Source organism: Cygnus olor, chromosome 3 (genome assembly GCF_009769625.2).
Source record: "Cygnus olor isolate bCygOlo1 chromosome 3, bCygOlo1.pri.v2, whole genome shotgun sequence".
Lineage (NCBI taxonomy): Eukaryota > Metazoa > Chordata > Aves > Anseriformes > Anatidae > Cygnus > Cygnus olor.
In genome coordinates, this window is record NC_049171.1 from 52,541,951 (window position 1) to 52,569,426 (window position 27,476).

General features: G+C 39.1%; 1 protein-coding gene across 1 annotated transcript in view; it reads right to left on the reverse strand.

The window, feature by feature from the left end:
* Positions 1-360: 360 nt before the first annotated feature.
* The window catches only part of ROS1 (ROS proto-oncogene 1, receptor tyrosine kinase), an 80,574-nt gene continuing 53,458 nt past the window's right edge, over positions 361-27,476 (reverse strand). Inside the window, exons 35-45 of the mRNA XM_040553396.1 lie at positions 25,155-25,342; positions 24,448-24,537; positions 23,628-23,763; positions 23,057-23,219; positions 22,716-22,780; positions 19,880-20,009; positions 18,691-18,788; positions 17,995-18,198; positions 16,736-16,870; positions 11,516-11,679; positions 361-739 (exon numbers count right to left, since the gene is read on the reverse strand). Of these exons, the coding sequence (XP_040409330.1) occupies positions 609-739; positions 11,516-11,679; positions 16,736-16,870; positions 17,995-18,198; positions 18,691-18,788; positions 19,880-20,009; positions 22,716-22,780; positions 23,057-23,219; positions 23,628-23,763; positions 24,448-24,537; positions 25,155-25,342 (1,504 nt within the window). The 3' untranslated portion in view covers positions 361-608. The remainder of the gene's footprint in view (positions 740-11,515; positions 11,680-16,735; positions 16,871-17,994; positions 18,199-18,690; positions 18,789-19,879; positions 20,010-22,715; positions 22,781-23,056; positions 23,220-23,627; positions 23,764-24,447; positions 24,538-25,154; positions 25,343-27,476) is intronic.

The window sequence follows — 27,476 nt, forward strand, 5'->3', positions numbered from 1 at the left end:
GAAAACACATTCATCTAGATTCACAGATCAGTTGCTGCACAATTTACATTCAAGATGATTACAAGCACTGGTTTAAATTAAATAATAAAATAGACCATCCCCTGCAGTGAACAACCCAGCCACCTTTTGTCCGTTGCTTACAGATTTGGAGTTCATAAAAATACAACTATAACTTCTATTAGTTTTTCCATTTGTACATCCTTGTGTGCACACAATGGAGCTAGATTTCAACTGTTTGTGTTTTTTTTCTTTTTTTTTTTCATGAATAAGTTGGTCCCTTCTGTGAGACAGCATACCAGTTCTTCTGTTTTGGAAGGACTGTCTATGTGTGAGGTGAATGTGGCTGCATAAAGTTAATCAGCATCACAGTAAAATTATTTGCTGTTTGATTAAAAATTTTATTTCCTTAAACTATTTATTGTGAAACACCTGAACCATAACATTTAGAAAATCAAAAAGTATGTAATTGTTGTCTTAGTCTACACATCATTCAATACCTTATGACATTCTCTGGTAGTTACGTTATAAGTACGATATAGTGCAGAATATTTTCTTTGGCTTACGTCGTCTTCAGTAGAGCTTTCTCTTCTGTCCTCAAACAGAGGGAATCAGACTGAACTAAGTTCCTCAGAATTGATGCTCCCTTGATCTTGGTTGCTGTCTTTGACTACTACCAAATAATTTAAGCCTTCTTGATCCCTTGTTTCCATTAGTGCAGTTGAAAGTATACTGTCCGAATCTGCATTAAAATAATAATAAAAAAAGACAATCATACGGTGATATACATGTAGTATTTGAAAGCAAAGTCAGCTGGTGGAGAAAGTTGGTCTAGTGACTGCATAAAGAGTGACTGATGAATCAAACTTATTTTCTCTTATTGCCTGCGTGGATTATATCTTCAGCCAAATCACTTAGGGACGCTTGGTCGTCACCTAAGTGGAGGTCATACCTCCATGGGCAGCAATACAGTTATGAATAAAACTTGCTTCTTTTGGTGTTAAAGACAGCCTGTATAAAGCCAAAGTAGTTTTAATCTGTGTCTTTGTGTAACCCTGCTAACAATACAATAATACTGCTAAAGAGTCCTGTAACATAGGCAGTTTTCTACCTACTAAATTATAATATCCTATCTTTCTAGATGAATTGTAATACTCTGTCTTTCAAGAAGCTTGAAGTTGGCAATTAAGTGTGCTTTGCCAATTCCTAAAAACTGTATTTTTTTCTTATTTTGATAGTGTTCACATATACATGGTTGCCTGAAAACCATTTCAGGGGCTATATCTTTTAAAAAAAAAAAAAAAAAAAGTAAAAGTGATTAACTAAAGGCTCAAGTTATAATTGTTGCTATTTTGTACATTTATTCTTAGTAACACATACCTTTTTTTATTACACTCCCTCCTTATTTTACTTCACAACTGGAAAATGAAGCATGTGACATTCACAGTTCTCTACTCATAAGGCTCACAAGCATTGTGCTGTTGCAGCAGGCAACATACAATTTATTATGTCACTACAATCACGCACACACCAGCTACAAAGTCAAAAGTCATTTCCACACGCTAGAGTCCATTAGGAAATGTTACAAAGAAAAATATGAAAGAGAATTTGGAGTTAGCAAGATGAGGATTGGGACAGAATAAATTGTCTTCACATACCACAGTGACTGACAGCTACGAAAAATCATTTGATACTCACTTTGTTAGTTCAGGACTATTATGGCAATATTTAGTAACTCAATCCCAACCAAGCCTTCACCAAACAGTACAGCTCTTCTTTGTATGTGGTTTTTGTTCAATAATTCTTTTAATGGAAACCCTCAGGCGCAAGCTGCTTTGGAAAAGGCACGCTGGCAAATGCTGAGGGCATGTTTGCGGCAAACTCTTAAGAGAGAAACCTTAAAATAAGGACCCAAGTAAAACTGGGTATTTAGAGACCAGACATATGCCGGCTGACCTGCCTAAGTATAGAACACTAGAGGAGCATTCAGATTTGTTTCCTGTATAAGTATCTGGAACTGATGAGGTGATGTTTACACAAATGTGAGTATGAGGTCACTGAGATATTTTTACCAGATATATAGATACATTACTAATTCTTTCCCCAACAGGTCTGAAGAACTACAGAATATATAAAATATTATAATCCTTTCTCAGCCTATATGCCGCTGCGTTTCTTATTACAGAGAAAAAGAGCTAAAAGTCAAATATCTTGCCTTGGTTTTACTTCTCGAGTTTTGGAAACAAAATCAGCAAGAAAGACTATTTGTTGCAGAATACTCTTTCCCTATTAAAAGACAGAAGTATACAATGTTGATATCCTTTCTCCTCCGACACAACACATACAAGCTACATAGCCATTGTTGTAATGAGATTTTTCACTACAAGTGCCCTTTCCTTTGCTGTTGTGTCATCTCCTCTTACCACAGCATTCAGCACCCATGGATGCTTAGCACCATTCTGATGTACAAGCCAAAAAACCTATGCAAAGATGCCAGGTTACACAGTATGATGCTTGCCTCTCATGTAAGTCAGCAAAGCAAGCAAGCAATTTCTGCTCACTTAGTTATATGGTGGATGGAGACAGAAGAAACTGAAAATGAGCAGTTAAGAAAAAATCATTATGTGCTGTGAAATTCCCCCAGAAATGTGAGAACTAGAAGCATCACCAACACCCTGGGAAGCCATAAGCCAACACAGAGAAGTCTGAATAATCTTAGGAAGACCCTTCCAAAAAACGTTAAGAATTTGAAGGAAGATAGAGACAAGCTGGAGTGGGGAGGCAGGTCAGCATATTCATGAGATATCATTCTTTTCTTTTCAGTTTTAACATTGCTAAAATTAGTTGATTGATGTATAGTCATGCTGGGTTATACGTGAGTAAATGCAGGATAAACCATGTGATGTGATCCCCTCAGATTTCACAAGCAAAGCCTGGCTGAGCCAACAGAACACCCCGAGAGGAGGCGTCCAAGGAACACCTTCATGGAATCTGAAGTCGTGCTGAGGAGTCGACTCCAAACACTTAAATCCTGAGGGGTTGTCTATGCTGGAACTGCTGCATAGTGTAGAGTTACCCACATTCACTTCAAACAACCTACCTCAGGGCACGAGGCAGGCTAGCTCTGGCAGCCCAGAGCTCTGTACCGGCGGAGAACAACTCTGCTGAGAAGTTGGTCCCCACTAAGCTCTGTGTGCCCTCAGACAGACTGCTTCCAGTAATAAAATGGCACCTTCAAAGCTCTGTGCTGTAGCTGCATAGATACCTGTCTCAGGTCCTAAATGCATGTGACCCTGACCTCTCTGGACGTTTTCCCTAATAGCAGTGGTAAGCACAACATCTGAGCCAAACTGCTGGTAAATTAATTACAGTGCACCTCTCCAGGGTTAGCAGAACCATGTCCTAAAGAGCCTTGCATTAAGTGATACAAGAAACGATGATCGCCTGACTCATACTCATGAGGGACGGAGTTTGCTTGCTTAGTCTCCTCTGAGGAGACTGGTTCTGACCTGATAAAATCTGTGCTTCCCCGTCCAGATCTCAGCATCTCGATCGGCTGCTTCCTGCCACGGGGCAGCCGAAGCACGGAGCATCGCCATCGCACGGAGCATTTTGCTGCCTTCTCGTTAGGCTGTGCGGGATCACAGCATGCTTTGAAATCCTGCCTGGAAGGGTGCAAATTTTTATGATGTCTTGATAAGCAGATGCTTTGGGGGGGGAGGGGGGGGTGTTAATTCCAGAATACAACAATGTAGAAGAGGAAAAAAAGTCATTAGAAAAGCTGATTGTTAGGGAGTGAACAAACTGATCTTAGAAATATTGGTCTTCTGATAGAGCTGTTTCATGGCCAGATACTCAGCTAGCACAAATTAACAAAGCTGTATAGAAAACGGTGGGACACCACTGCCTTACACCAGCTAAGTTTCCAGCCTGAGACATTATTAATTCTGGGCAATGCAATCATATACAATGCTTAGCACCTTCAACAGGGTAAGAATCACTTCTTTGGAAGTGCGGTCACATTTACTTTTTCCCATTAGCATCCTTTTGCTTTTCTCATACATATTCTGCCTTTTGTCCCTTCTGCACAATTTACGTGCAGGAGAAGAAGAGACTGGCTGACTTGCTGGCATGGCAGAAAGATGTACCGCGCTCTGAAAGCATTCAAAAGAAGCGCTTGATGATGTATCTTTGTTCATGGAGAAAAAGGTGGTTACTGAACCCTGACTGCTCTTTCTCAGCTGTGTCAGTTAGCTCAAGGAGACAGTTCCTGTGTGTGGAGTGTTTTACGGATACCTGTTGGCCACCTGGAGCTGGAGGTGCTGTGTTTCAGTGTCTGCACATTGCCAGTAAGAATATAAATAGAACAAATATATATCCGTTTTAATACCCCACTCTGTATTATATATCAGTGGAGATATATCTGTGTTTCCTGTCTAATGAAGCATATGATCTCACATGGCTTGGGGGTGACTCACCAACCCTGCTATTCTGTCAGACACTAAAGATGCTAAAAACAAGAATTTTGCTCATCCTGCACTTTTACAGCACTAAACTGCTTGAAGCATAGACTGACATTTTTTATTTTTATTTGGATAGGGTTTTTTTTAGAGATTTGTGGACAGAACCCCCTGTGTGCAAGATGCTGTCTTGGGAAATACAGATATAAATCTGTTTATTAAATAGTTTGTTATCATTTTTAATATAAGAGCACCAAAAAAGGCCAGTTTCACACTTGTTGCAATACAATACGTCTATATATATATAAAAGCAGGGAAGCAGCCCCGTTCTCTAGGTCACAAAGCAGGAATCATTTTACCAAGTTTTAATTACTCAGATCTTATGTGCCTAGTTTAGGCTCCTTGCCCAGACTCCCTTTACAGTCAATGGAGAGAGAAAAGAGGGATGAGTCATTTTGCTGAGATGCTTATTTTTCACACTCACCTTTACGCAGTAACGTCCTCTGAACATGTCTACAACTCTCTGGTGACTTTCAAACAGCTTAGACAGCCAGTATAAACACAGTACTTAATTTTCAGTTGGTCATATCTTTGCACCCATACAACAGAAATCAGATCATCTGATTTTATTTTATTTTTCCCTTGGTCCAAGGCAAAGTAGTAGCATTACTTTTCTTGCAATGTCATATGGCTCATGTGCGCTGTCTGGAATCAAACAGCATTAGTCTAGGTTACACATATGAAATGGTCACACCACCAAGTTTACCTTTTCCCTCAGTGTTGTAGCCACTCACTGTTTTGGAAGAAGTCTTTTCACTGACCTCCACAGGCTCTGGGTCAGGCACTCACTAAGCTAAGTGGGGAAGAGGATTACTGAATTTCAGAAAAATACAAAGGAGGCTAGATACAAGGTTTAAAAAAATGTCTCTTATCAACACATCTGCTTCAGAGGAGCTTCCGTTTGTCCAAGTGATTACTTTAAGTCCAGAGAGGTGTGCAGAACAGTTTTTAAAAGGCAGCTGGTTTTAGGAAAATAAACTGATCGCTCTTACGCAGGGAACAGCAATCCAGTACTACCCAGCCAGCGGAGAAGGCAGCTATTATCATTAATGGTGAGATCACTGACCCCAGATTTTAAAAACAAACACCCTCAAAAATTTTGCAATGAATTAAGAAAGAAAGAAAGAAAGAAAGAAAGAAAGAAAGAAAGAAAGAAAGAAAGAAAAAATTTTAGCAGGTAACTTAATTGCTGGAAAAAAAAAAAAAAAGTAAATACACTGAACAACTGGCTTTGGGAAAAAAAAAAAAAAAAAAAAGGAGAAATTGCAAAAATCTCTTGCTACATATTTCAAGAGGCAGCTCCAGTTTGGGGATTAAAAAATGATCTCTTTGAGGCCAAATGTGTTTCCTTTTACTCTTTCTAAACAAAAGCATTTATGGCTTTTAAACAAAATACTGTGGGCAAACGTAACCATCCTTTGAGTTGTTTTTTTTTTTTTTTTTTCTGTAGTCGCTGTTTGTGTCCAGTCATGCCAGAACTCCTCTCCTCACCAAATTTTTCCATTCAAAGAATGAACCAAAAAAAATAAAATCTATGATCCACATGGTTCTACCAAAGGTAGATTAGCACATTAACAGCCTTTAAAAAGTGATTTAAAAAAATCACTACAGAAGAAATGTTGTCAGTTGAAGGTAAAATTCCCTCCTATCTACAGGATAACTACAAGGTATCCATGGAAATTGGCACAGCAGATTGGCCTGGATTTCCTCAGGGACCCTCGAAGAACCTTATATCTGCTTTTGCAAGAGGAGACACTTCTAGCAGGAACAGTGTAGTGCTCTGACAAAGTTTCTGAGCAGTTTGACATTTTCTCCTTAAAGGTCCAAATGGACTGGGGAGAGCAGCGCTGATAAGAAGAGTTCCACTGGGTCATAAAGGCAAGGAGCTGCTCCAGCTGCTTAATGCCCAGTTGTCTGATGTCGGCAAAGACATTTGCCAAAACAAACAGGTGTTTCCATCCGTAAAGAGGAACGCTTGGGACCTGAAAAAATATCATGCTGTCTTGCATGTACACATGTAAAAAGTTGTGCCTGAAAATAGATGGACTGGTTATTTTTACAGCAATGCAGGACCATCTTTTTAGCATGCTGATTTATGAATCCTTTGTACATTTCCTTTGCACTTACTGCAATTGGGGGAAGAACAGCCAATGTTTCAGCAATGGATGGGCATCTGCTGAATCAATTCCCATTTGATTCAAAACCGTTAAGGTAACCCACAGATGTCTCAGTCCTCCTGACGGAAAGTGCTTCCCTCACTCTAAAAATGTTAATTCTTCTTGCCTGCCCACAATCAATGCCCCAGGAAAGCCTGTAAGAGCAAGAAGGAAAAACTCTAAACTGGTAGATTTCTGGGTCCTTTACATTGCCATGATACAGAGCACTTGCAATGATTGCTGGGACTGGTATTGTGCCCAGCTGCTGAAATGCAGCAGTAACAGGGTACAGGTGGATTTAGGTACATAACTCTCATTGATAAGGGTTTCACTGGAAATCAGTGAGAGGTAGGTGAGGAAATACCCATGGAGACCCAACAGAAATGCTGAAAATATTGAGTGGAACTGAGGCTTAATAAAGTATTCATTGCAGCGCTTATTTTGCAGACTGATAACCCAAAGAAACAGACTCATGTTCTCCTGACTGTGATGTTTATTTCTGTAAAAATAATACCTCTTTTAGACCACTGCTGCTGGAGCCTGAGAACCAATCTGCACATCCTGGTGGGCTGCTTCCTGGTTCTCCAGTGCTGCAAGAGTTACTGTTGCGTATAGCCGGCCATCCCCACCATCCTTTAATCAAGGCAGTGGAGTCAGACTCTTGCTGGGTTTCCTTCCCTCCCTTCCTAAGCAACAGTGCCAGGACCTGCCAGTATTGCTTGGGTGTATTTACCACTACTCGTTGCCTCCTTTAGAAGGGTAGCTTGCAGTAACAAGGCTGGTGTCCCTTTTGCCATCCCTACACTATCTTGTTAGCATGCAGTCCAGATCACTAACATACTCCTTATATTAATTCACCCATACTTTCAGTCTGCATGACATACCGCACCAGTATTAATGTTAATACAGAAATCTAACATTTTCCAGCTCTTCCACCTATGAAATAGTGCTAACAGCACGTACGGACCTGCGAAAGGTGTGACTAAGTACAAGCAGGTAAGGCTCAACTGAATTTGGAAGATGTATGATTCCATATAGGGCTAAGTATCATGGTTATTTTGAGGTCTATCATTTCACTTTGCTTGACATTTGGCTCTTTCTTTTGGAACCACGTCTCCTGGTGAGAGCAAGCATTTCTTGGCGGGAGACTCATGACAGGAGTTTCATTACATACAAAGGCCAATGACTGCGTAACATTTTTGGAAAATGTTGTCCAGGACAATCCATCATGGAACAGTATTTTGGATTATTTGTTCTGGCTGTCATGTTTCTACTACTCTACAAACACAAGAAGAGCTCCATTCAGTCCCAGATAAAAATGAATCCAAAGTTACGGTTATTTTAAAAATCACTTACTTGTAATACAGCATTTTATAAATCACTGACTGAGACTTGCTCTGTGCCCCAAACGGTGTATGGCAGGGTTATGAAAGAGTGTGTGTTTTAGTCTGGAAGGCTGACTAGAACCTGAATTGCTAGTTCTTGCTTAAATCAACCATACTTCCAGAGCCAGCATTACACTGAACTCCACAGCAGGGGGTTTCCATTGAAGGCAGAAAAACAGTTCAATAATTTCAGGGCTGGAGATCTACAGAAAACTGATGTGCATGGTTCTCTGATCAGATAATCCAGCAACATTAAAGTATTGCCAGGACTCCAGGCCTTCAGTCAAGTATGCAGTGCGTAGTTTTAATGGACTTATAAAAACCCTCTTGGGGAAAGATGCAAATAGCTGACAGATTAACTATGAATATATGGAGAAATAAGTATGTTTGTCATAGAGACTTGTAAAGAGCTTATCAAGTGTTTAGTAACTTAAAATGCAATCATATGAAAGGACAATATGTAGATGAATAAATTTCAAGCCATACTGTTAACACTCAAGCTACACCGTTTTCTGATGGACATTCTCTGTGTGAAAATCACCACATGAGCCCGGGGAGAAGTTAAGGAGGAATTTTGAGAACTGGAACGTGAAAAGATGAAACAGAAGCATTAAAAAGATTTGCTTTGCCTTCCTGTCCCAATGCAGATGCAACAGTGGGTCTATGGCAACACCACATGGGCAGATACAACGTTAAGGAAAGAACAGAGGGAATCTTTGAGAGGAAATAGGGCAGCTAATGGGGAAAAGGGTAAGACTAGGGAAGAGAATGTGCTGAGCAAAATAGGCTCTGGTTCTGAGAGATACTGCCAAAGTTCCGCCTATATGGAATTGCCCAGGTTACCATAGTGGGTCAGATTTTACCAATTAGGTTATCACAAACAGATACAGAGCCTAATTTAAAAAATGACCATTGCCAACAGATTCCCTGTAATGTACATTATAGAGTAGCACTATTATTAAAACTGCCCTAAAAACCCCACCACACAACCATATTTTGTGTAGTAAACTGTTTTACAAATGTTACCTATTCAAACCAAACTTTTCATGTCAGTCTCAATCCATATTTTCCTTTTCAATAATTTCACCATTTTTAAGAACACCATTTTCGTCCATGGCAAAGAAATAAATCATCAATGTTTCTCTGTGACTTCTGCAGTATGGCAGAACCTACAATTTTGGCATAAGGATGATTTTTATATTAAGAACATGTATTTGTCATCCCAGTGAAAGCAATGATTTGCCTAGCTTGAGCAAGTTAACAGCAGAGCAAAGATTATAGTTGGAACATACTAAGCTGAGACTTGCAACAAAACTAAACTCATTGCATATTACATGTGTCATGTCTGCTCCACCAAAAGAATGACAACCTATATTCCTGTCTGTTCCCCAACATCAAGCAGCAGAAAGGCAGGGTGCACATGTAAAATTTCAACCCTGCTGAAGTTCTTTAACTGGTATTGATTTAATGCCACAGTACTGTCTTAACTCCCTTAGTTTTCATGTCTTCTTTCTTCTCATGGAGTCAGGGAACACACAGATGTCTAAATTAGGAAATCAAACTAGCTCAGGAGTAGATGGAAGCAGACAAATCAGCACAGCCCTGTGTCCAGTGCATGTTGTGTTTCAGTAGCCTTCTGAAAATTAAACATCTAATCCAAATCATGTCCAAATCCAGTACAATGAGTCATCTAGAAGCCAGCTGTCGTCAGCGGAGAGAAAGGCAAAAGATGACTCCTTTCCTGCTATGATACATGCCTAAAACAAGAGAGTCATCACTCTCTGGACATGGCTGTTTCTCCTTCTGGCCACAGAGATACCTTGTTGAATATCTTAGATGACGCTGCTAGCTTCTGGACAGCTGCATTTAGGTGAGGTAACATCTATCCAAAATTTAAGGCCTATTAGCTTGGGTAAAGTGCCTAATTAATTGGCTGTACTCATTTCCTGAGCTAATGCCAGGTTTAGACTTGTACAGATTAAGTATCTCTTACCTGAACTCCACTATTCTGAGCAAAGATGCCCTTAAAGAACCTAGGAAATTACATGCATATACACATAGCACAAAGCTCTTCATTATAGGATATGGACGCAAAATCAACCATTAAAAAAAAAAAAAAAAAGGCAGGAAATTATAGGTTATCAGTGCTAAGTTGCTTTAGTCCGTCATGTCAATGATAAAGTCTTTAGCCTTAGTCTTTACCCTCTTTACACATAACCATATCATGCACAGAGTGAATCTGACAGAAAGAGAAATCATGATGGGTAAAATAGGAGAGGCTCACACCTGTAAAGCTACATTGAATGGTAAAGATTAGCAAAATATCAAATAAACTATCATTAACCAAGCATTGGACAATGCCATGGAATTGAACATGGACAGAATATCTAGAAAAAATACTACAAAATTGTGTAGTTGAATACTGCATCATTCCTGGAATGGATCAGCAATTTATTTCTTTATTTAGAAAGTCACAATATACTGATGTATAAAAACTGTTTATGAAACAGGGTGAGTTCCCAGTTCAATATCATTTTGTGAGGAAAAAAAAAAAAACTCTTCAGAAATTTTATAAACAAGTAGTTTTTGCTTTCTTAGAATGGGAAGCACTTTTCTTACAATATTTTTGTTTTTTCACTAGAAAACCATACTATGAAAACAGGTTAAATTGAAAAAGACTGATAAATAAAAGGAAAATCAATAAAGAAAACTTTCTTTTTGAAGATTTTCAGATCACACTGTTTACAAAGACTTCACTTTCCCCTACGTTTAGTCAGACTGCAGGACTGGAAAAGCTCCTGCTTCTGCTCCAGTCGGTTGTTTTCATTTCCATGTTTAGATGCTCCAAATCATAGTTGCACAGGCAACTTCAAATTTGGCATCACCTATTTTTTGAATTCTTGCCTTCACAACTTTAACAATGTTATTCTCTAATTGGATTCTGTTGTGTAGACTGTCTTAAGCATATCTTCCCTAACATCACCTTGTTTTATTCATTCAGTGTGCAGAACACAGGCGTACCATGATTCCTGACTGAAGCTATCACAGTTCAGGCTAGGATAAAGCCTGCCTTATTTAGGTATCTAATTTATGTCCCCCTTCAGGCAACTGCTGAACCGGTACTCCTAAATTGCCCAACTGCCATCTTTAGCTAATGGAGAAATGGAAATTTAGGTGCAAGTTGGATGTGTCTTGTGAGGCAGACTCAGTCTCAACCTCACAGCATTGGTTTTTTTTGCTTGGTAATCTTATATACGCTTTACCTAATGCATCATACACAGTGGCACCTAATGCATCTTTACAAGTTCATTATGAGAGAAGTAAGTAAGTCTCTTCTGTTCCCATTTAATCGGCAGAGAATTTGCGGCAGTGACTAATGAAAAGAACTGCTGAATCACGCTTTGTTGCAGTTCATGGGGCTGAGGCAGTGAGGACAGCAGGTGCTGCCCAGACTTACCCTCAAAAGCTTGGTTGATGACTCCAGTTGCTGCCTCTTTGTCTCCAACGCAATGGTTGAAGCACAGTGGAGAATGTCTTATTTCTTGCAGTTTGTCCTGAATATAAAAGAAAGTAGGTCTGCTGTGAGGTTCTTGGGCCCAGCATCTTGTGATTAAATCACATCTGGAAAGAAAAAAAAAGTGTTAAAATGCAAATATTAAAGATAATAGTCATTCATCTCATCACTTGTCATTAAATCATCTGACAAGCAAGTTCAGCCTAGGTTTTCAACTTCTGAAAACTTTATATGTGGTGCAAATATTATCACCAGCTGCTGAGGGAAGGAAAAGTAGATTAAAGGTCAGTTGCTGGGAATACTCGTTATGAATACTTCCAATTTTTCAACAATGGACATTTTTGAGATTGGGAGGATCTATAACATTGCAGGGAAAAAAAAAAAAAAAAAAAGACACTTTTGCCATTAATACCTGCTCCCACCAGTCTCACCTAAAAACTGACCAACATTCTCTGGGAAAGGTGACAAGGAAATAAACCTTTCACAAAAGAAAGATCACTAACACTAAAAATGAACTTGAAGTTATCAACTTATTTAATTATCCTTCAACTCACACCACCTCAACTTTAGGGGAGGTTGAAAGCAAATCCTCCAGCACAGAGAAGGTTAATTTAGACTTCTGCCTCCAGAGTAAAACAAATAGAAGCATTTTCCCATCAAAGGCAAAAATGGCATGAGTTTCCTCTGGGTGATCTGGCAGGGATCCTAGCCTGCCTTGAACAAAACTGTTGGTACCATTCAGAAGAAAATCTGCCATTCTTGTTTGTCTAAAGGATAGGGCTGATTTACATTGCTTACTTGAGGGCATGAAATGTAGCAAGTCCCAGCTACACAAAACCAAATCCTACAAAAGCCAGGGGGAGCCTGGTTGAAAACCAAAACGCAGCCAGCACCTGGATATGCTAAGTGTTGGGAGAGGAGAGGGGTCTTAGGGTTTCAAAACTGGAGTGCAGCATTTAAGCAGTCAGTGAAAGGATGGTTCAGGAAGCTGTTACGGGAATGCAGAGTATTCACCTCTAAGCCCTAAGTTCAAATCCTCCCTGACAAACAGTTTCAGAGACTTGCTGCTATGTGATACCAGGCGTTACTGAGTTATGTGAAATGAATTGGCTTGCTCAGATCCTCACTTATCCATGTTAAAAAGGAGACGGCTGTCCTTCACCACAATTCAGTGTTTTACAAAACTCTTGGTGACAGCTGAGAGAAATTTATTTCTGATTTTTGATATTTTTCATCAAATCATTGTAGTTGAATGGAAAAAAAATTAGAAAAATAGTTTCAGAACCACTTTTCATCAACCTGTATCATGCAGTTGCAGAACTGGCAGAGTGATGCTGGCTTTTCAAAAGAATTCAATGAAAACTTGAAAATTTGTTTTAAGAGGCTAAAAAGTGGTAGTGACTTCCTGACACACTGGATCACTTCCTCTCCTTACTTACTTTCAGGTGAACTGGTTATTGATGACACTGGAAATATAGATGGAAAAGTACTGAGTTGGACTCAAAATGAGATGAATTAATTCTGGTTTTCCTTCTGTTGACAAAAAATATCTGTCACATTCAACTCAAAAGCCAGTTTTGGACCCTGGAAGCCAAACGATCTACTTTCTTGTCAGACTGATTTGCAGGATATCCAAGAAAAGAATAAGAGCTCAGGTGCTGTGCTCCAAGGTTAGCACCTGGACCCTGATGAGCAGAGCCTTGTGCAAGGTGTAGCAACGAAGTGTTCAGAGCTTGCTGAATACACTACTGCTCTGATAGAAAGGAAGAAACAGAGAGCCGTTAGCCAGCAGAGGGAGAAAGAAATAAGAAATGATACTTATGAAACAAAAACTTGACAAATGTATATTCTGAACATTTTTGCATTCCTAAGACCAACTTCTGTCTTTTTAAATAACTAATCTTTTTATTGGACAATCTGCTTTACAAAGCCATTCAGTTTCATTACAAAGAGGAGATATTCAATGAAGGAGAAAAAAAAACCTCACAATTACTTGCTGGTTGTCTTAAAATATTAATACCGGGTAGAATAGATATAGTATTTAATTTATTTAATTCAGATAAAGTTTTGGTTTCTAATGACTGAAGCCAGAAAATATCTGCAAATTTTGCAGGGACAGCTATTTATGGCATGATTTTTAGATTTCAAGGCATGTTGTAGCAGCTGAAGCTTTAAGTCACATGGCATAAACTTTCACTAGCCCAGAAATGCACCAGCATGAGACCAATCAAGAGGATGAAAGCTAGGCTAATAGGCCAAGATGTACATGAATGACAGCTTAAGCGCTTTCCTGTATTTTCTTGGGGGCCAAATGTGCACTAGCAAATATATTGCTTTAGTATGAGGATGAGACTCAGAGGATTGCCCTACCTCATGGGGAAAGCCTTTCAAGAAGAAATGAAAAATAACAATTCCAAACACATCATCAGATAAAGTTTTATGTTAGGTTTAAGAGCTAGCCTGTACACCTAGATGTACACCTACACATAACAGCTGTGTTTTATCTGGGCTGGACAGCAGCTAGCCATGTGTCCAACAGAGCTGCATTTGTGGAGAAGCTGAGAGCCTGGAAAACCAAAGAACTAATATTGAGTAGCTGACATTGGAGGTTGAAAGTGAACTACTCCTGAAATTTGCTTTAGTGCACACAAGCTACAGGACATTACCAATTTTCTCACACACAAAATGGAAAATATCATTGATGTGGGGACTGTCTTAGAAAATTAGAAAATTTGTTAGAATAAAATAGAGTCCCTCCCCCCACTTGATGCATTCTGAGCAACCCTTCCTTGTCCCCCACCCTCCAAAACCTCCAGGGGAACTTTCCTACAATCAAAGAACAAAAGTCTGTAGTTATCAAAAGTTTCTTCAGCAAACTCAGTCATACAACTTTGCAAGGGTGTGAGCATTTGGTGAAACTGCAGCTTCATGTCAGTAAGTGGCATTGCACTTGTACAAATTCTTCTGATTGCAATTGCAGCTTTTCAGGGTCTGTTAAATGAGCTCAGTTCTGCCCAAACCTCACCATGCTCTTGCATGCAAGCCTCACACCGAAGTGACCAGATGCATGTCTCTGACTGCAAAACTAGTGCCACTCATATATCTGATTCATAATTCAATAAACATAGCCCATTTACAGATCCCAAAGCCCCTTTTTCAATTCATTACCAAGCTTTGCATATCCATACTTCTCTAGGGGAAACAGATGATTACTCCTTGAAGTAATATCTTGTGGACCTGGAATCATTATCCTGGGGAAATGAGGGGCAGAACTCGTCTCCTTTTGCTTCCCCAAAAAAATAAAAACAAACCCACTTCCTTAATGCCTTTTACACCCCGAGGTTTCTGTGTCAGCCCTACTTGCCCTTGCAGTGTAAGCCTACCACAGATTCCTAAACACTTCTCAGCTGAAGTAGTTTGGCCTTTGAACTCTCTTCCTATCAGTGATGTTTTGTTTTGTCAAATGACAATGAGCAAGCCAAAGTGCAGAGGAGACAATTACTGACTGCTGATGTCCTGATGCAGGTTCAAAACCACACTGAGGAAAGCAGGAATGTCAAGAATCCCAGCATGCCATTAATGACCAAACAAAGTAGCAAAAAGCTATTTAGGCTACTGACAGAAGCTGTATGCAGGTGCTGAGTGTTCACCAAATGAGATAAAAAGATGGTACAAGAATCTAAGAGCTCATTCAGCCCCTTGGCTTTCAAAAACTAGGTTACGGCTATTAGGTCCTGATCCTACAAGTTACAACATGTGGACCTGTGTTTAAGGCCTACCTGTTATACTAATTTCTGAGATCTGTGACTTTAAAAAAGAAAAAAAACTTCAAAGTTTCCTTGATTATGCTGAAGATCTGGTCAACCATTTTAAAGGCAGCTTATAAGCCTTTGTGTAGGTTTGAATATCAAACTAGTTTCATGAGTACACCTTATCTACCATGCTTTTATATTCAAAGGTTAGGTGTGAGTCAATCTTTTACGGAAACATTTTTCAGCAGAAAATATAACAGAAATTGCTCTTGGGCTCTCCTTTGTTCTGTCACTTCCAGTTTGAACTCTGTTCTTAAAACAAAATCCTAATGTCTTTAGTTATTCCAAGTGCTGAAGTTTCTTTTTCTTTACCTTTTTTTTTTTTTTAAATTGTTAATACGGTATTTCATCTATACCCAGATAATGACAAATTATCATACCCTCTGGAACTGAGAACATTGTAATTAATGTGAGACCTATCACAGAGATGTGGGCTTGTCAATCACAGAATTACTCTCAAACCATTTTCTCAGCTCCAGGAGTAAGAATTGTGCACTTTAAGTAGCCCCTTCTTCCATTTGTAGGACCAGCTGTCAAGTGCATGGCTGAGACTGCTTATGCAGAGTGGGCATATAGAAATTGAGACATGAAATTAGACAATACTGAGTGATCACTGGGCTCAGGTTCCTTCATACACCTCTGGCCAGTATGAGTTTGATCCACTATATATATTCATTCTTTTCTTTTAATTACATCTGAATTTTGTGCTCAAGAAACAGTTGGAAATTGAAAGATTTGTTTATCCGGTTCAGTTAAAGACTAACCAGAAGTGCAGAATTCACTTTTGTTGTTCAGCTTCAGCTTTTATTGTTGTCTTTTTTGACAGAGATCTGCAAAGAGAGTATGGTTTATTTTCCATATATAATCTAACGTTAGCCTATTTTCTGCAGCTATCAATGAGAAAGCCAGTTATATCTGCTACTGTAGGCACATGGTATAAGAGGGACAGGTAAATTCTTCCTTACAGTCATCTTAATTTCTAACCAATACTGAATTGGTTGATCAGGCATTCTCAGCCTCTTATCGCATTACTGCTGGATTCATGTCCAAGACTGAATTTATATTATCTCTGAAATCCTGTTTAAAAGACCAATATGTATCAGCCTTTCAACTTCAAGACTTAATTTGCAGCTGAAGTTCACATTCACAGGCTGCACTACTGGAAGAGTTAGTAGCAAGTTGGCAGCTACAAGTGCAAGCTGTTCTGTCTAAAAACAAAAACAAACAAAAAAAAGTAGGTTGTTGAACTCTGAATGGGTGTAAGTAGACTTTCAAAATGATGGCCTGCTGGCAATAACCCTCTTGATGTCTCATAAATATTATCAACAATATTTAAACAAAACTAACTTACAGGTCATCAGGACAGTTGCTTGGAGATTCCAGCCTTCCCCCTGATCGTACATGGTGTAAAACTTCCATATTGGAGAGACCTGGATATGGCTGTTGACCCAAGGTTAATGTTTCCCACATTAAGACTCCAAAAGACCTAAGAAGCACCAACAATAGATTTTAATTACCAATGTCATGATGAGCAAGCTCCCTATCAACAGTTAACTAAAATGACTCCAATCTAATAATAAGACTCAGAAAAAATAAGAGTAACTAGTTTTAATTTTATGTGAAACAATTCATACATCCTTTAGCCAGCCTCTGAAATAGCTAAAATATGTGGAACAGACACACTTTCCCAGACTGAGATGGAGCTTAGAAGACACTGAGTACCCACAGCTTCCCCAAGCACCACTCTCTGCTTGAGCATGTCCTCAATTAAACAAGCATTTAGAAATATCTGGAGTTGTCATTGGAAATAGAGACACTTAAAGATCTCTTAAGCACCACTCATAAAGCAATCAGTGCCTCATTGGGTTTGGTACAGAGCATGAAATGGTTTTCTTAGATAAATGCAAGAGTGGTAATTAAACTGAGAGCTGCAGACCTCAGCAAGATTAGTGTGCTACAGCACACCCTTTCTTATCCGCAGTTACCCAATCTAAAATTGTGTGAAACTCAAGCTTAAAGGATCTGGTTTGGTTTGGTTTTCTCTAGGCCTCCTGGCAGTGGGTCTCCGCTTCTTCCCTAAAAACCCAAGCCCATCCGTATATACACTTCAAATAAACCACCACAGCAAACTACCATGAACTTCCCCTGATGATGCTGTGAAGATTGGGCTTCAAAATAACAAAGTTGCCAGAACAGGATAAAATGATAAGGGGAAAGTATTTGCTGGTAGGAAGGAAATGTCAATTAACCTAATGAAAAACAAAGTGGAAAGAACAGGATGCGAGTAGTCAATTCACTGCTCAAGCAAGCAAAAAATCACATTGTAGGCCTTGTACAAAATTGTTTGATTGAGTGACACTAATTCTTTCCAGCCAGAATCCAAGGCTAGAGCTCAAAGCATTAAGTAAAGAAATACTTCCATGCGGGTACTGTCCTGGTGCCAAACTTTTCATTAGCTCATGAAAACACCACTTAGGAAGAAATCTGCCTTAGCTTATAAATTATTGGAGCTGGAAATATACAAACTTATTATTGCTGCTGCAAACCAATATTTTCTTGCTGTGGGATTTAGTATTACTATCCCCACTGCTCTTGCCTGCTATAACTCACCAGACATCAGAGCGATTTGTAAAGACACCATCAACGAGGCTTTCAGGAGCCATCCATCTAACAGGGAGTAGGCCTTCTCCTCTTTTCCTGTAATAATCATTTTTATAGATATCTCTGGCAAGTCCAAAATCACCAATCTTTACTACCCGGGAGCAGCTCTCATAGTCCTTCTCAGATACAAGGCAGTTGCGAGCAGCCAGGTCCCTGTAAGGCAGAAAACAAGAGGATGGAGTTAGCATTGCAGAATAAATCAGGTCAGAAGAGACCTCTGGAGGTAAGATGCTTCAGCCCCCCTGTTCAGAAGAGCACCAACCTCAAGACTAGATCAAGTGTCTGGGGCATCACCCTGTTAAGTTTTGCATATCTGCAAGGCTGGAGGTGCCACAGCTTTGCTGGACAACAAGTTCTAGTGATTGATCCTGCTCATTGTGAACAATACTAGCTAACTTCACTTGCTGCAGCTTATTCCTGTCACCTCTTGGTTTCTCCCTGTGCACCTCTGAGTCTGACTCAGTGTCCTATATGGTCATCCACTTAGACGGATAAAGACAGCAAAAGGATTTCCCCCTTTGCATCACATTATTTTAATACAGTGCTCTCACTTTTCCTGTTATATTGTGATATCTTTCCCAGGCAAGATAATTACTCTTGATACTGTCAGCAAGCCTTGGAATACTAAGGAAATAAGTTCTGTACCTGTGTATGAAACGCATTTTCTCTAAATAGACACAGCCTTTGCAAATATCCAAGCATATATCCAAGAGATCAGTCACTGTCAGTAAGGAACTCTGGAGCTACAAGAAACAAAGGCAGAAGTTACCCATGTCTTCCAGTTTTACAAACTCAGAATAACAGCCTCCCTATACAAAAAACAGTACTGTTTTCTCTTTGAAATTCATAGGATTTTTCCAAAACAGGTGCAAACTATCTGTATGCCAATAGAGCAAATGCCAATTACTTGCAGGGTAAACTGCTAAATTACAGCACTGCAAGGCAGGTGAACACATCCTGTTCTTTGATTTGGGGCTAAGAATATCCTAGGGACTTCAGAATCACTTCTTTGTTGCAGTTGCAGAAACGGGACACCAAAAATTTCCTCCCACTATCATATCAGGTTTGTTTGCTGCTGTATTAAGAGAATATATTATTCCAGCAGAATACATACATATATATACTTATCGGTAGACTTCAATAATGACTGTGGATTTGATGTGATCATCTACATAAATTAGACGATTGCTACGATGCTATAAAATTTCAGTGTCAAGCCCCTTTGACATATAATCCTACTATTAATGCTTTTAATCTACATGCTACCTATGAAAATTAATCAACCTCTTAATTAAATAGAATTATTCTTTATTCTTTTCTCCTCTTTACTGTAAAGACTTTATGGATACAGGCACAAGGACAGTATCCTCTTAAGTGCTTGGATTCTGCTTATCACATTATGGATATTTCCACTATTCAAAGCAGAAAAAAAAAAAAAAAAAGAAAGAAAAAGAGAAGAAAAAAAAAGGTGAGGTCTAGTGGACCAGATACATGATGTATCATATGTATGATGTATGATGACCAGATATCATTATGTATAATCCTTTTTCCAAACACTGTTCATGGTGTTCATAGAAAGGAACTCAGCAGACATATCATGACTGAAAAAAAAGAACAATTTCAGTCTGATGACATTTAACATGACATTCAATCTTCTTCACAGCATGCCTGGTCAGCACTCAACACTGAGGTCCCAGGCTGTTAAAGAACAACCAGGTCTGAGCTTGCAGATGCAGAAAAGCTGGACATCAGCATGGCCTTTGAGAAAGATTAAAACTGAGAAACAGTGTGAAGCTACAGGATAAAAATAGACCCCTCAGGGTCTTTACCCTACCTTTTGCTTTCTGGCTCCTCGTAAATAGCTAAGGAGATCCCCTCCTTCCATCAGCTCCAGTATAAGGTACTGAGGTTCATTTAACAGGCACACTCCAAGTAACTTCAGAATGTGGGGGTGATCAAATTTACTAAAGAGAAGGAAATGATGTAAGATTATGTATGAAAAGTCCAATTGGTTGACAGTTAATAATTTGCACATAGCTACAAGTAATGAATGAGCAGTTTAGCATTTACAAGCCTGCCTCTACCAACATCATGATTTTATAACTTAAAATGCCTGAACTTGCTCAGTAATGGGACAATTTCAGGGACATCCTTTCAAAATACAGATTTACACTGTACTTTGACAAACACTCTAATGTATGCATACATGTTAAAAGCAGACGTCATCATGTTTACAGGAAGCAAAGCAAGGTAGCCAAATGGCAGTCTCATCTAGGAATAACATGAATTGCCATCTATATGTTAAAGGTATCTCTATTATTTTAACAGAGTATTTTTACTACAGTAATCACAGTTGAACTACTGATTTGGAGAAATGCACATAGAAAAGCAGAAGCACAAAGTGCAACTTCTTATTCCCACAATCCAGAGAAGAATGGTTTCTGACAGTACATTTTCCAGAGAAACAAAATATGCACAAGTACCTGCAGATATGCTAGTAATGCCTGTGTCCAAAAAAAATGGGATTATGACAGAGCAATCAGCCCTCTGAGATCTAGCACTTTTCAAGGAATGGAGAACACTTATCCACTCCATCACTACTCATGCTTTTACAACCACATTTATTGTGTTTAAAAATGTTTTTTTCTTCACACTGCTGTGTGAAAGGACTTGCACCATCAGACAGAGAAACCTGACTCTGTTGGGGAAACTGATGGTGTCTAAAGAGCTGTCAAACGTACCAGAGTAAACAAACAAATACAACAGAGGAACATTTTCCTTCTAACCTCTTTCAATTTGCGTAATCTCAGGTGTGGGCAAAAACTCTTTAGCAAAAAGTGTGATTTTGAATTTGACAGTGCCCCCCAGCCTCCAGCACATACCTCTCAATCAGAAAAACTTTGGCACTCTCAAGAACAAAAACAGAGGAAGGAACACCTGGCACTTTCCTTACAGCTCACACAGCCCTTTCTCTACTGAGCTGTCATTCCTTAGTTCCCAAGTGATGGGATACACCCAGGAATTTGCTACATATATTTGTACACAAATGACCCACCAATCACCAATATCAAATGACTGTTTGAAATACAGATACTCACAGCTTTGCATAGCAATTATAGAAGAAGCCAATAGTCCTTGTTTAACTAGGACAGCATAACACCACTACTGAATTTTAATACACTTCCAAGAGGCAAGCAACATTTGAACAATGAACATCAGGTTTTGTAAACAGTCAGATCCATGTATGTGCCTTTTCTACCTTTGGTTTAATTTGAGGCCTCATAGATGAACATCAAAAAAAGTGTCTAAGCCCTCCAGGAGGAAACTAAATCACTCTTTTTCACAGTAAAAATAAATAAATAAATAAATAAAACATGTAAAACATGCTTTTTATTATTATTATTAAAAGACTCCCGTGAATATGTAACACTTAAACTTTCCTATTCCCTTTGTTTCTTTGTCTCATTGGATTGTTATATTCATGGGCCCACATTAGTGTTTACATTTAAATATAATTTCCAATAACATATTTTTCCAGGAATTCTCATTTTGGATTAATAGCTGGAGGGAAAAAAAAAAAAAAAAAGGAAAAAAAAAAGGCAGAATTGGGGAAGCTTCAGGGATTTTGAGTACATATGATTTTCATAGTACAGAGAAAAGTGTCCCTAACCAGGTTTATGACTGCCAAATAGACAAAGATAGACTGTAGGAAGTTTACACACAACTCTTACTCTTCATCACAAATTTAGATTGTAACAATATGATTTCCTTTTAGTTTTCAAAAGCCTTTTACATCATTCAAAGTATAGTGTATAATAACAGTTAGTCAAAGTAGTGCAAGATTAAAAAAAAAAAAAAGGAAACAAAAAAAGACTACTGTGTAAACCAATTTCAAATTTAGAATAGCATTTCTCCTGTACAGGAAGAAGTCCTTCACTTTTCAAAATATTATAATCCTGCACTCATGAAACAGAAGTCAAAGAAGTGCAGATCAGCATATCTGAAAGCCTAACTGTACTTTTAGTTTTATGCTATCAGCTGAAAACTTCAGTTCAACTTCTATTATTCTCTCTGGAAACCATGGAAAACCAGACTTCTAGCTAACACACTGACCTTTCCATGCGAAGTTCTCGCACTGTTGACATACATTATTTTTTGGAGTACACCTTAGTAGAAGAAGTATGTGGCAGCCTCTAGTGGTAAATTATGCACATTTTTAAAAAACAATTTCCTCAGTAAATTGAAACTGCAAGGCATCAGCTTGTTTTGGTATGTTTGTTTTGTTTATTTTTTGTTTATTATTGTGGGGTTTTTTTGTTTATTGTTTATTTGGTATGTTTATTTTCATAAAACAATATTAGACAAAAGTTGCCCATTTACCTTTAACAACTAACTAGGGAAGCAAAGATATTGAAATATTTTTGGGGTCCAAAAACCAAAAGATCCATGACACGAACTTGCAGTCTGTATCTTAAATTTTGCAAAAGTCTTACAGCTTTATTTTCATGAGATTCATCAGTAGTATTATTTTTTTTAGCAGAAACATGAGAACACCCCAAAATGCCACACTAATTTGTTCAGAGAAAAGTGTTGCTCTCATTCCTCTTCAAGGCCACCACCCTCATATGATAACAGCTACAAAGGGTACTCAACGGCAAAGCCTTTCCTACCTCATTAAGTGTGCCTCCTTCAAGAATTCGCTCTTCTCTTGGTCTGTTGCACCCTTCTTTAAAGTCTACTCAAGAGAAAGCACAAGTGTAATAACACTTAGGTCACCACCACCATTATCACACAGTGCTTAAGTAAAGCAATCAGACTTAGACACAGCCTTTAATACACAGTATTTTCCAGCAATCATTACAAAGTGATAGGCTCAGCTTTAAAGGACTTGCAAGAAATCCTGCAAGGAAATATCAAAATCTCACAATGCCTGTTTTGGTGGTATAACCTCTGAGCCAAATCTCTCTGTCCATCCCATTCTGCTGCCAGAGAACTACACAGCTGTGATTACCTTGACTGCTACTTTGGTTTCTCCACTTCCATCTGCCAGGATATCTACTGCAGTTCCTTCATACACCTCTCCAAAGGCTCCACTTCCTAACAATTTGTGTAAGTTCAGTTTGTCCCGGGGGAAAGCTGGCAATGATTCAATCTCTGCTTGAGAAGGAAGAGTGCTACAAAACAGCAATACTAGTCACTTGTTAATACTTAAAAATGCTTGAAATGTTATTAAATTTATTTCTCAAATGAATCTGGTACTATTTGTCTCATCAGGAGCATTTAAGGGGAGTTCAGATGAGATCTAGATGTTTTAGAATCTACTGGAAAACACTGTGTCTCCTTCCGTGCCCCTGCACTTGCATTTCTTGCCAAAGTGAGTGGGCTAGAGGCAATCTGGGCCAGGGTATGCACCAGGGAGGCAGCATGGCAGGGCATACTTCAGAGCAGACCTGCCCTGTTGTACAGATGTGGCCCTCAACATCATGTCAAGGCATCAGAGATGAGCACACTGATAAAAACCAGTCCAGTGAAGCCCTTTTACATGTTTTTGTTCAGAAAATGCATTTGCTCCAAGGACATACCTGACAGCATAACAGGCATTGGATAGTCCCACTGCTTCAGCCATCCCCCTGAGTTGAGCTAATTCTTTATCTTCCTTGACAAGCACTATCTGCCCAATTAAGGACGGTTTTCTGGATTTCCTTCTTTGGTACCATACTGGAACAGAAAAGAAGACCACCAGATCTTTCACTCTGAGAGCACACCAGTATGTGAGTAGACTGAAAGGCTACAAGTGTTTTTTTATTGTTGTTGTTATTCTGTTCAGCTTGATCCCCCAGCAGCTCGTGTAAGCAAGATATTTCCATCTGGCCACCAGCTTTTCCCATGAAAGACAGACAACAGAGAAATCAGTCAAGTGCCCACTTCTGAATGTGGCAAGACCCAAACCCAAAGGGCTGGTGCAACGTCCCAGAGAGAAGATGAGGAATGAGAGGGCAGGACCATCATCCCAGGGTAATCTCTGCATCCTTCCTTCAGGGACAAAGAAGAAGAGGAGAAAAATGGGAACTTTTGATGAACAAATGCAGTACCCAACTGAGAATTACAAAGTACAAGTTTTCATAAGGATACAGGAATGTCAGAGCTCCTTCAACATTTCTGTGCTCTCCCTGCAAGGAATCAACAGCAAGAAATGCCTGAGGATGGAATCCTAGATACTGAAAATGTAACCAGCTATCTCTAGGGTTTTGAAAGATGAAAGCTCACAAATTCCCCCCAGCTCCCACACTGGGGATTGTTCAGCATTTCACTAAACTTGGAGGCCCATTATCCCCTGCTGTCTGAACTGCCTTTTACTGAGGCCTGGCAAACCAAGGATATGCAAAAAATTCAGCCGCATACCAAAACCAAACAGCAGAACCATACACAAGCCCAGCACAACTGCTCCAATCACAGCAACGATATCAGTGATGTCTGGGTAGGTCACAGTATCTGTTAAATAGAAGAGGAAAATTGGTAAATGTCTGTGTACATGAACCATATCAATCTGACGGAACTGAGTAAACCTGAGAGGACCCTTTAGCTGCTTGCTGTGTAAAAGTACAAGTACAAAAGCTCTGTACAAAGCTCTCTTATAGGCTGTATGGAGACATCTACATTTGGTCAAACTAATTCTCCTCCCCTAGGTCTGGAGTATTCCTGCAGTGATGACCTACAGTGTATATGTAACAAGAAAGTGCTAATTGCTTGACCACTCACAATGGGATTTTCAAAAACACCCCCGGTATGTAGGTCTAACATTCTGGCTGATGGCAAGAAGTAATTTTCACATCTTACCCAGCACAGAAGCTTGCATTTACTTCAAGGATCATACCATGATGCACAATGTAGGGCCACAGAGACAAATCAGTATAAAGGAGCAGAAACAAAGTTCAGGCCCATGGTGAGCTAGGCTCACCATATGAATGCTACTAATGATCAGCCACTTAGACACATTATTTTACTTGTGCAGCAACTTCATCATAAAATAGCAGGTCTCTCTTCAGAAATCAGTATAATTACTCTGTATAACACACTTGATTAACAGAATAAGAAAGTGCAGGACATACCTTTACCCAACACGATACCCTTGCTCGTGTCACTGTATTCACCAAGGCCAAGCACGTTTGCAGCTGCTGCTCTGAACTGGAAAGTTCCTTCTAGGTTCTTGGCCTTCCATGTGCAAATACTGGCACAGGAGCCATTATAAACCACCACCCACAAGGACTTCATTTGGTTGGTGCTGTCAGTCTGCTTCCTACAACAGGCACATCAAAATTACCTGTGTATGTTATTAATGCGGTGAGGGCTGCTTACTGCTTCTTCCCCCTTCTTCAGTTCCACAGCCTTCACAAAATCTCTCTGCCTGTATGAAAGCTCAATCTATTCATGGGGTTTTGGCTACAGAGCAGAAAATTGCACCATGCCATTTCAGCCATGCTAGGAATCACAGATCTTTAGCTTGTCATGGGAAATGTAATGCTAGAACATTTTAGACATACAAAGCTACAGCACATTTTCACCTGTTTCAGTGCACAGCTTACAGCCAAGATTTCAAAACATTCTTATTTAGCTTTCGGAAAAAAAAAAATGTACTAAATTTATTTTTTGTACTGTTAGAAGTTTTTGCTTTCCTGGGCCTAGAGTAACTCAGTGGCTCTTGTGCATCAGGTTTCACAAGCTAAACAGGAAGCAAGTCATTGGCAGTGAAGACACAATTCTTTAGCTAGCCAGTTTCCCATAGTATCTGCTGACTGCTGCATATATTTCTTCCTTTCCCCATTGGACTGAGATTGATTGCTCACAATAAATTCAGAGCTGATTATTCACCAACCAAAAGAAGACCACGTATTTAAACTTGAAAGGCCATATCTGAAATATCATTTCATGTCATACAGGATTGTAATATTTCATGTGAAATGACCTTCATGAGCATGTCAATCATTCTCCCAACATACTTCAATGCAGAAAAAAAGGCCAAATATTTCTAAACCAAAAAGACACGTGAAAACTGTATGTTCTTGTTCACATCCCTATCATAGCTGTATGAAAAAAAAGGGGTTGTTTCAAAGGGCTATGCAAATATTTTCTAGAATACTCTGGGTCTGACTTTACATTTTTCTAACTGGTGTAAAAGTAGCGTGAGGCTCAAAGTCAAATTCAGTCAAAAACACCAGTGTATGCACATTCAAACTGCATGAGAAAAACATGTTTTGTTAAACTAAAAAAAGCCTCAGTGATACAGTATGATTCAGAGATGAATACAAAGCTGGAGCCTGGAGAACACAGCAACTAAAGCATGGCCCCAACACAGGCCAAGGAACTGTCCTTTCTTTTCCCATCCAAAGCAAGCCAGGTACAATGTGGCTGCTGGCATATCAAAATTATTGTGGTCTCATAGCATGCAGGTCAGTGCTGATGTACACTCACAGAACTGTATGGAAGCTTACAGCAGCAGGAAAATATGTCTGGGTGAAAACTTATATAAGTAAAGTATGCTCAACTCCACAGCGCTGTCAGTCCTTAACTTTCATAAGCACCAAGTTAACTGAGGAAAAATAAATACTAGCTGAGTTTAAAACCTTGCTTCCCTCTATCACTGCTCATTTAAACGTTATAGGAATATCTCAGCAAATGGAACCTCTTCAGTTCTAATAGTGCCTTAATTAAACTTTGCACAGACCTCTCCAGAGTCATGGTCAAAAAAATAAGAAATTTCAAAGTCACTGCCCTCAGCAATATACTCTAACCCGTCCATACAACCTTGACAATGCTAGTGCAGGAATAAGTGTGAATTAACACTCTGTGGATGCCTAATGAGTGTTACTTGTATAGTCCAGACCATCTGTATTTGCTGACAGAGCACTATAAAAATTATCTAGTCATCCCATGTTGGTGGGAATACTTTATGATTCCTTTTGGCAACTTTATAACAGCTTTCTGTGGGCCCTTTGAATACTAAGATATTTCTACATATGTTTTAGCTGAGAATATTTACGAAATGCTTGAAAATTTAGATTTGAAATTATTTCTGAGTCTTCTAATCAACAATATATATCCAAATATATATATATGGATACATCCCTGTATTTCAGCCTTGGTCTGGAAATTTTGCTAGTGTATATTTTCTTCTATGTTTCCTAGAAATTTACGGAAACAATGGCTACTTGTATTACCCAAGGAAGAGATCCTATGGGAACGACTATTTGCATCATTGACATTTCACTCTTCCCACCAGGACCAAACTGAAAGCCCTTGAGATCTCAGATCCATATTTCCAAAAATGATTAGTTGTATCAGGCATACTTCAAATTGTCCAGTTTCAAAAAGAGTGATGAAGCCTAATTTTAACACAACCCTGTAAGTCTTCTGAAAAATCAGAACAAATTAAA